Source organism: Thunnus maccoyii, chromosome 15 (genome assembly GCF_910596095.1).
Source record: "Thunnus maccoyii chromosome 15, fThuMac1.1, whole genome shotgun sequence".
Classification (NCBI taxonomy): domain Eukaryota; kingdom Metazoa; phylum Chordata; class Actinopteri; order Scombriformes; family Scombridae; genus Thunnus; species Thunnus maccoyii.
The window spans coordinates 6,389,832-6,400,236 of record NC_056547.1 but is presented as its reverse complement, the minus strand read 5'-3'; the positions used below and the strand labels follow the sequence as shown (position 1 = coordinate 6,400,236).

The 10,405-nt window shown below is 36.5% G+C and overlaps 1 protein-coding gene across 1 annotated transcript; it reads left to right on the top strand.

Annotated features, from left to right (window-relative positions):
- Nucleotides 1–444: 444 nt before the first annotated feature.
- On the top strand, nt 445–8,990 carry LOC121913484 (major histocompatibility complex class I-related gene protein-like). Its single transcript, XM_042436138.1, has 4 exons — nt 445–873; nt 7,839–8,152; nt 8,519–8,597; nt 8,938–8,990. The coding sequence occupies exons 1-4, from the start codon at nt 534–536 to the stop codon at nt 8,988–8,990; spliced, it is 786 nt and encodes a 261-aa protein (XP_042292072.1). The 5' UTR covers nt 445–533.
- Nucleotides 8,991–10,405: the final 1,415 nt, after the last annotated feature.

Genomic DNA, 10,405 nt, shown 5'->3' with positions numbered 1-10,405 from the left:
TAACAGGACACAATGTCCTGGCTGAGCAGGTGGAGTCTAGTGACTAATCCTGAATAAAACTCTCCTTCAGTGGAATCTTCTGGAGCAGCTTCAGGACAGTCTAGTCTGTAGTTTCTCACAGGAGAAGGATATTGTTGGACTGATTGACTGGCTGCAGGGTTTCAGTGAATTTAATCTTCAATCCAGGATCAGGATTAATCCGTGTGTGTTGGTCAGGACTCCACCTTTGGTGTGTGTGTGTGTGTGTGTGTGTGTGTGTTCCTGCAGCTCACATGAAGTCACACCAGCTTCAACAGTGTGGATAAAGTGTGTGTTGGTCTCAGTGGAGACAGTGTGTCTCTGTGGTAAAGACAGGAAATGGACTCTGTTTCCCAGCAGTCTCTGCCTCTCTGTCTCTCTCTGAGTCGTCCACACTGTCCAGATGATGATTGGCTGTGAGTTTCCATCCAGCCAATAACAGCAGAAGGTGTAGATCTTCTGTTTTGGTGTGTGTGGATCAGTGTGTCTCTGTGGTGAAGATGTGATATCAACTGATGATAACTGACTGTGCTGAGATCTCACTCTGGTTTACTGCAGTCTGTGTCTCTGTCTCTCTCTCAGGTGTCTACATTTTCCAGGTTATGGCTGGCTGTGAATTGGATGATGAGACTGAAGAGATTACTAGTTTTGTTCAGGTTGGTTATGATGGAGAAGACTTCTCATCATTTGACCTGAAGACACTGAGATGGATCGCTTACAAACCAGAAGCTGTCATTATTGAACGCAAGTGGACGAGTTCCAACACTGGAGAGTTGAAGAACTTCCTCACCAGCCTTTGCCCTCAGGGGATGTACAAGAGTCTGGACTATGGGAAGAACTCTCTCATGAGAACAGGTAGAATCACATGATATGATATAGTTTCATGGACACAATGATATTTATATTTCTGTTGATAATGTGCAGTAACAGAATTAAAATGAACCAACATGTAGAGAATTATTGCATATAATGAACTGTAATGTTTCTGTCTGTGATGTTCAGTTTATGTCTTTCTCTCTACCATTCTCTGTCTGTCTTGCTCTCTCTCTCACTCTCCAGAGCTTCCCTCAGTGTTTCTCCTCCAGAAGACTCTCTCCTCTCCAGTCAGCTGCTTCGCTACAGGTTTCTACCCTCACAGAGCCGATATGTTCTGGAGGAAAGATGGAGAGGAGCTTCATGAGGAACGTGGAGAGATCCTCCCCAACCATGATGGATCCTTCCAGTTGAGTGTTGACCTGAACCTTTCATCAGTGTCACCTGATGACTGGAAGAAGTACGAATGTGTGTTTCATCTCTCTGGTGTAAAGGATGACATCATCACCAAACTGGACAAAGCTGTGATCAGGACCAACCGGGGTGAGACTGGAATCAAATGTTACACATGTGAGACAAAAAAGACAAATTTAGTTTACTTTAGTATTCCTTCAGTTCATGCTTGTTTTTGTCTCCTTTTTGGTGCTGGATTGGACAAATAGTCTAAACTGCCAGTTAGCGAGTCAGCTACATACTTCTGATGATAAATGAATTGCAGAGTTTTGTACCATAAACTCCTGTCTCACAACTGACTGCAAACCGTCTTTTCTGAGGCAGTTATACAATGACGATAGCTTCCTCATCTTGGATTTTCCCGCTCTCTGTTCTCTCAAAAGTCAGTGCTGTCAATTGGTCAGCGGTACAAATTTGTGTGTCAAAGTTGAAGTTGAAGTCTGCAAACGAGTGATTTTGTTGTTAGTTTCGCTTTTCTGTCCTTACTTCTGGTTCTAGTTTGTTGACGGTTTGTTTGTTAACTTGTTTGTAGCTGCTCTTATCCTAAAGCATAGTTTCTTTATCTATTTCATTGTCAGTGAATAAATGTATTCATTTGTTTCTTTGTCCATTTTATTAATATAATTATGACCCATCTAGTCTTATTAAATAGATGGATAGATGTACAACAGTTTTAACCTGCTTCTAGTCATTTTTTCTTTGTTTTTTGCTTAACAGAGATACTTACAGATATGACCATCCCCATCATTGCAGTGGTTGCTCTTGCTGTCATCCTCATAGCTGCTGCTGGATTCATGTTTTACAAAAAGAAGAAAGGTGAGAGACCTAAACTGAGAGATGTTCTTATTAAATGTTTTGTGTGCTTAGATTGACTTTGAGTTAACCAGATTATAAATGTAAAACAAGAATGAATTAATAGTCTGAAGCTATCAACAGTGAGACTAGTTTAATGATGATAGAGAAATGTAATAGACAAAGGGTAGAAGGGCAAAATATTATATTTATCATAGTATTTATTTAATGTATGTAGGAGAGAAAGTAAGAGAGGCAATTGGATTCAATGGTGAGCAGTTGATATACTGGCATTTATAACTGTGTAAAATGATATTATTTGAGTTTTGTTCTTATTTCAGCCAAATGCCCTCCATCTCATAAGTACTTGTTTTTTCTATGTTTTATCTGATCTGTCATGCACTAATATTAAGGTGTGTTACTGGAAAATAAAGTTAAGTAAATTGAAACATTAATTATATCCTCTGGACATCACCAGTAACAATTTAAAGAAAATTCTGGTATTTTTAAACCTGGGTCTTATTTTCATAATTATGACCATTCTGACTATGGGTCATGCTGAATTTACACAAATGATTTAAAACACTTTTCTCTGAGTTTGATGAAAACTGGTGAGGATGTTGAATTAATGTCAGGGAAATGTTTCTTTAGACTCAGTCTTTTCACATGATATCATGTATGAAAGACAGATTATGTTATTCTGCTGCTGTTTAGTGCGAAGCTCATGGGGTTGGATGCTGCAGGTTGCAAATGTCACATTCAAGTTGATGAGCCAGGTCATTGATTCTGACAGATGAAGCGTTTCACTTGGTTCTGGATGAGATGGGCACTGGGCATACCCAATATAAAAGGCAGTTCAGTGCAGGATAAATGAACTAACAGTGTGTTTCTGACCTTTCAGCTCCTGACAACAGCATTGAGCTCTCTGAGCAACCGAATCCAGAAGCCTGAGCACAGTGAGAGACTTCATGTGGGATGAAAAAAATTAAAGACCAATTATTCACACTTCAAGTTAACCAAAGCTGCCCACTTGTGTACACAAAATACAAATTGTTTCTTAATTAATTGTTAAACTTCTATGTCACATTCTAGCTGAAAAAAAAAAATCTTTAACTGATGATGATGATAGTACATTGAAAGCATAGTAGATAAATTAAGTCTGGTTACCAATATATTCCAAAATGTGATATTTTAGATCTAAATCAATCAATCAATCAAATGTGTGTTTTTGACATTGTGTTTTATGCCTCATTATATCATGGAGACTGAAGTTTTCACATAGTGTCATTGTCTGCCTGAATATATACATTTATATTTTAATATTGCAGTGCCCGTTCAAAATGTGCCTGACTATCAGTAGATGCTACAATTTACCGATGCTCCCTAAACACCTCACATGCAGAATATCTGGAGTCTACAATTTTGAGTCGAGCTGAAGTTGATTGGATGAACTGTAGTGCCCGATCAAAACCTGCCTGAGACATCCTGCACTATGTTTTGAACATACATACAAAGTTCTTGTGTGTGAGGAACGGAAATAGAGCTTAACTCTCTAAACTTTTTCAATTCATTCTCTATGGTAGTTCTTATCACTACAGATGTAATTCCATCCCTGACCACAGTGTGGCTTGCAATGGGAGACTGTCAGTATTTCTGTCTGTTGAATCCATGTGCAGAGGAAGACGCAGAAGCAACATTGTTTATGAGGTATTTTTACATATTTCTGAACGTACCTGAGACATCCAGCATTAAGTCTTGAATGTACATGCCAAGTTTCATTCACAATTACGTTACACAGTTCAATGGTAGAGTTTAAGTCTTTTAAACGTTTATCAAGTCATTATCACTACAGATGTAATCCCACCTCCGACTACAGTGTGGGTTGCAATGGCAGAGTGATGCTGTCCATATTTACGCTCGTTGACTTCACAGGCAGTTGAAGAAGCACATCTGTGTAGAAACAACATTGTTTATTAGGTATTTTTTATATATTTCTGAACGTGCCTGAGACATCGAGCACTAACTCTTGCACAGTGGAACGGTTCTCAAGATATGTGAAGGACAAACCCACAAACATACATACATACATACATACATACATACATACAGACAGATTCCTTGCTTTATATAGAGAGATATTTGTACTTTTATACGTTTGTAATGTAAGCTTGTAATCCATATTTTGAAATGGGTTTAATAATTTTGATCATCTTATCTTTCCAAATTTTCTCAATACTGTCTGTTATTTTATTGTTTTTTTTATTGGCACAATGTCTCTGTTTGGTTTCTCAGCATGCAAACATTGTTGATTACATAAATGATGGTCAAAATCTGATACACTGCTGTTTCACTCCTTTTGTGCTGTTTTTTTTCTGCTTTTGCTTTTCAATAATAGAGGCCTTGCCTGGCAGATTCACATGTCAGAGTTCACCTTTGTTAAACTTGACCAGGCAGATGTGCTCAGTTGGTCAAATGAAACACTGTTGCACTGTGTTTGGAAATAAAAAAGTTATTATACTATTATTCTAGTGTGTTTCATCACCGTTTTTAGTACTAGACTATCACTAACAAACAGTAGCATTGCTCTCACCTGCTGTCTACAGTCTACAGATATTTATTACCTGCATCAGAAACATGACATCACATACTTTTTCAGGGCTGAATGCAGGAAAATGAAACAGAAACCTGACTGACAGACACACTTTGCATGTTGTGAATTACTTCAAATGGGTTGGCAAAACAGTAAATGCTGTGATGAACTATTCCTATCTTCAGTTATAACAACACCTTAAATTATAAAAAAAGAGACCCAGTTGTTTCCTGACTCACTTTTCAATGTTAAGCTTTAAATAAATCTTAGCTAAAAGTTGATATCCTACTAAAAAGTAGCTTTTTCACTTTCAGAAACTGTTATATCAAGGGATGATTAAGCATTTACTTTGTGATAAAACTGTGACACTTCTATAAAATAATGAAGACATATGATTAAAAGAAATGATGGTACTTTAAAAGCATAATAGATAAATTAAGTTTAAATCTTTCGAAATAATCAATATTTTAAAACTCAACAGAATATTTTCAATATATTGTATTTTGTTATGTGGTAATTTTATTTGCTGAGGTGAAACTGCAATTTCCACCACTCCAGTAAATTGGGGCTTTAAAAAATCCTTTCTGGTGTTCAAATCATTAAAAAGATACATTTGATGGCAATGTTCTGGTTACACTGCATAATTGGTAGGTTTAAAAAATGGTTTAAAAGAGTGTAAAAGGTGTATATTTCTGTGTATTTTGCTCACAACCAGCACTCAGCATATTAAAACTTCTGTGTTTGGTAGCCTAATATTTTTTATTTCATTTTAGAATCATTGTTATAAAGTAAAACCACTCAAAAATGTGTGGGACATCTTTCTGCAATGTAGCAGTAGCAGTAGCAGACAGAGGAAAAGTTTTAAAGGTAGATAGCAACAAGACGATTGGAAGTCTGACAAATTCTGAGTGGGTAAAGTAGAAAATCAGTCAGATGATTGATGCGGAAGCATGAAAGTAAAAAAATAAATAAATGAAGCAAGCATGAATAAAGTGTAATAAAGCTTCAGCAGTCAAATTTGGGAGTTTATTTCATTACACACAAACATACAGAATTCAGAAAATCACCAATGCAGCTCTACCTCAACTTCACACCCACACCTATCTATATCAAAAGTGGACGTGACATCCTGCCTTTGTTTTTGGCACTTTCGTGAGAAAAATGATCACTTGGACTTTGACCAATGGGTGTAGATGTCTCTACACCATTTGGACATTTCTTAATTTCTGCCGTGTGTGTGTGGTGTATTTTGCGCCTCCCTCTCCTAATATTTCCAGGTGTGTCCTGTTTGGCTGGTGGCCTAATGCTTTTTGGATGAGTCAGTGACTGGCATAGGTCTAGCTGATCCGGTAAAAGTTTTGTTTTCCCAGAGATTGTAACCAGAACTTTCTCCTTTAAAGGAGATTGATTGGTATTGTGAAACCCTTAATGTTTTGTGTATTACTTAGTACGATTACACACGTTCACCATATTTTCACCTCTACAATGAAGCTACAGAGAATTATCAGTGACTCTGAAACTCCCCTTGGGTTTATGGAGAGTTTCAGCTCATTGTTTAGCTGTCCGGCTGCAACTTTACTGTTTTGGTTCACTCTCAGTGCTTTCATAGTGTTGTTTTCGACCACAGCAGGTAGCTGTTTTCAGAGACAAAGCACTAAAAAGCCACTGTACAATACCTGTTCAGCACCAAACGACTAACAGACAACTGTAGACTAGCTGGTGAACATAGTGGAGCATTTACCAACTAAAGAGGCAGATATTTCCCTCAGGAGTTGGTAGAGAGCAAAAACAGAGCTAAAAGAGAGTGAATATTGGACTTACATTCACCAGGTGGACAGAAACACGACTCCAAATGAATTATAATGTTGCTCCGTAACTGCTGGATGTGGAAATAAGCAACTGTTTGCTGACAAATTCAACATATCAATTTTAAAGGTGACAGTATGTCAGTGTTGTGTTCATTACTTGCTTCTGCTGAAAACAAGTGGCCAAAAAATCAGTTAATTTGGGTTCAAACATTCCTGAAAACACATTTACTTCTTCTCCCTAAGACTTTGTGAATATGCAAATATTTGTCATTGATTACCTGTTGGACATAAGACATATCCACTTGTGTAAGTTGCATATTGAACCATGTTTGGTTTCAAAGTCGTTGTGATGTCAGAAATCATGCTCGTAAGTACACAGCTTAAACTCAGATTTAATGTCTGCACAGACATCATTCTGCACAGTGAAGCTCAAACATCCAACTGAAGGAACAAAAAGGACAACACATTTTTGACTGGAGGGGATATTGACATATAATAACTTGTAACAGACATGCAAATGTGTTAAATTTTTGTAAATCAATATTTGTTTCAAAAACTAATAGTTGACTTGCTGGGTGTTCACTATGATTTACTGTCTCTCTCTAAGGTGTCCATGTTGTCCAGCAGATGGCTGGGTGTGAATGGGATGATGAGACTGGAGAGATTAATGGTTATCAACAGTACGGTTATAATGGAGAAGACTCAAGAAGTATCTGAACTTTTGGAAAAGCTCTCAGCAGAGAACAGGTAGATTCATATTCACTGTTGTTTCATGGACAATTTTCATGCCTCTTCTGTTTTTATAGTGCAGTTAATATGAACCAACATGGAATGTTTTATTCTCTCTTTATCTCACTTCTCTATATAATGTACACACTTGCACACGCTCAGTGGCACATTACAAGGAACTGTTCTCCTTAGATTGAAAACATGCTGTTATCAGTCATTGGAGCTGTTTCTAAACAAACTATAGTACCCAAACACTTCGTAAGGAAGGAACATGTCACCTAGTGCAGCGATGAGACTCACTGATGTGTTTTAATAGTTTTTGGACAACAACAGAGGTCCACAGCACTAAGGAATAAGATATGTCAGGCTTTGGATACAGACAATACTTGTTAGTAGGATAAGTTAATTTTTGGTTTGGCTCTGCACATGAGATTTGTTGACAATAACAAAAATATAGAAAATTGCCAGGCTTATCCTTTAGACATTGGGACAATGATTATTTGTAATAATTTATAATAATTATTATAATAACAATTATAATAATTTTTTGAAAGACTAACTAAGTATTGTATTTCACTAAATGTGGAAATGTAATGTGTTAAATGTAAATATGGTTCGACTCTCTCTCTCTCCAGAGTTTCCCTCAGTGTCTCTCCTCCAGAAGACTCCCTCCTCTCCAGTCAGCTGCCACGCTACAGGTTTCTACCCTCACAGAGCCAAGATGTTCTGGAGGAAAGATGGAGAGGAGCTTCATGAGGACGTGGAACACGGAGAGATCCTCCCCAACCACGACGGATCATTTCAGATGAGTGTTGATCTGAACCTTTCATCAGTCACACCTGAAGACTGGAGGAGGTACGAATGTGTGTTTCAACTCTCTGGTGCAAAGAACGACATCGTCACCAAACTGGACAAAAAAGTGATCAGAACCAACTGGGGTAAGACTGGAATACTGACTTTACTATGTTTTTTTTTTATTAAACGTAGGATGAGGCTGAAGGTTAGTTAATTACAGGGTTAACAAACAAAACTACTGTTCTGCTCATTCAAATAAATATTGTTTCTTACTTGTCACCTTATGCACATGACCTTTCGGCTCTCTGGTGTCAACGATGACATCATCACAAAACTGGGCAAAGCAGTGATCAGGACCAACTGGGGTAAGACTGGAATCAGATGTTACTCAGAGACATGCACATACATTTTCATGGACAGGAACTGATCTGCTCATCAGTCTTAATAAACTGAATAAACAGGTGGATGGATGTACTTATGTTCTGACTTGCTTCACTGGTACAGGTGGTGACCGCTTGACCTGACCATCCCCATCATCACTGCAGTGGCTGTTTTCATCATTGCTGCTTTTGGAGTCACAGTTTACATAAAGAAGAAAAGTGAGAGACTTAAACTGAAATATTTTACAGTATCATTTAATGTTTTAGGTGCTTTGACTTTAGACTTTGAGTTGATGTTTTTATGCAGATTACAAAAGATTCAGTTAATACACCGAAACGTGAAGCAGCCAAGAGTAAATAGTGTAAGGCTCCAAACCATAGTCATGTAACCAAAATATGAGAGAAAAAAGGTAAAAGGGATTATTTATTATCAGAGGGGATTAGATTCAATTGGGGAATTAACTATAACATACTTAAATATATTTGACATATTTGAAAGCTTCTGGATAAATGTTCAGTTTCATAAAGCTGTCACTTGTCTCATCCTCTTTTGTGCCAGATGTTAAGGGTTATGCATTTTTGATGATGCTGATCTCATCACTGGACAATTAAGATTGAAGACACATTGTTATTTACAGTGTAACTGTTGTTTGTAATTTGTAATGTCAGTATTGTCTTTTAGAATACATTTGAGTCATTTACAATATATTTCAGTTATCTTTGATGTTTTGTATTATTTTAAGAAACGTGGCTGTTTATTGTGAAACAGCCACTTTTATTTGCAACAATTGCATTAAAAGTTTCTAAATGACATGAATGATTAAGACTGATTTTAGGGAAATAAGACAATATTAATCTATATGTTAGCCTGTCCAGAAATTTTAACTGTCTCCTACTGTTGATCTGTTGTTGTATCGAAAATAAAGATTTTTTTTAAAAAATGTATCTTATGATAATTTGCAAGTGCTTAAATCTTCAGTAACATATTGGAAAAGTTTAGACCTACAGTCTAAATAACACTTTAACTGTATTGGTCTGATCTTTCATGGAAACAGGCTGTTTGTAAGAATCTTGCTTTAACTGTTGACAACTTTAAGTCAAGAAACTCCTTCATAACCAAATCAAAATTTGTGTGCGCGTGTTTTTTATTGTAGTAGTGTAAACTTTTTCTTTTATCCTCACACATTTTGATAACTGATAAAAAGTAAGCTCATGCTTTCCAGGTATCAGGAACAAGCTTCACTAGAGTGTTTCCCAAAACTTGGGACAAAACCTTTAAGCCTACACATCTGAACATTTGAGGTAAACACAGGTATGATGTAACAGGGAGACCTCTTAAGCATGTTTTCAGGGGAATTTTATTTATTAACTGAAGATAAATATAAACACTATTAGAACAAATGAGAACAAAAATGACACTAAAACATGTAGTAGCCCCTCTGGACAAAATGAAGTTCACCAAAAAATTGTGTTTTACATTCACAAGTGAAAAGATGATCGATTCACAATGCATAATTAATTATTAACTTGTAGATGATGTATAGACAAACTTTATCTGAAGTGAAAACATTTGGCCAAAAACAGATCACATAACTTTAAGAAGAGGTATACTGTCATGTAGACAAATCAATATAAAATAAAGTACATCCATCAGTACCACAGGTAAAACCCTAATTAATCCTCTAACACTAGCAATCCAAGCATTAACAATAATGTTACAATGACATTAACATTTATCATCTGCATGACAAATACAGGACATGTGAAGATGACAAATGTATAAGATACAAATATAAGCTCTAAGAAGTGTTATTGCTTTAATACGTGAGTTTCAATGAAAGGAGGAGTATCTAAATATTCAAAAATGTATTTATATTGTGTAAAACTGTGGAAACTTTTACAAATTCATGTTTAAAAAGAGTTACAGCTGTTACTTGGTGTGGAGGAGCAATGTGTGTTGGAAGACTAAAACATAACTCACAGATATTTACACTTTGGTTAAAGTGGGAGAAGTTGAGATGCAGTGT

Excerpts from the sequence above, each read along its gene's own strand:
- LOC121913484 (XM_042436138.1), top strand. The coding sequence starts at position 534 with ATGATAACTGACTGTGCTGAGATCTCACTCTGGTTTACTGCAGTCTGT. Across the intron at positions 874-7,838 it reads GAACTCTCTCATGAGAACAG|AGTTTCCCTCAGTGTCTCTC; the intron begins GTAGAATCACAT and ends CTCTCTCTCCAG. Across the intron at positions 8,598-8,937 it reads AGTTTACATAAAGAAGAAAA|ATGTTAAGGGTTATGCATTT; the intron begins GTGAGAGACTTA and ends CTTTTGTGCCAG.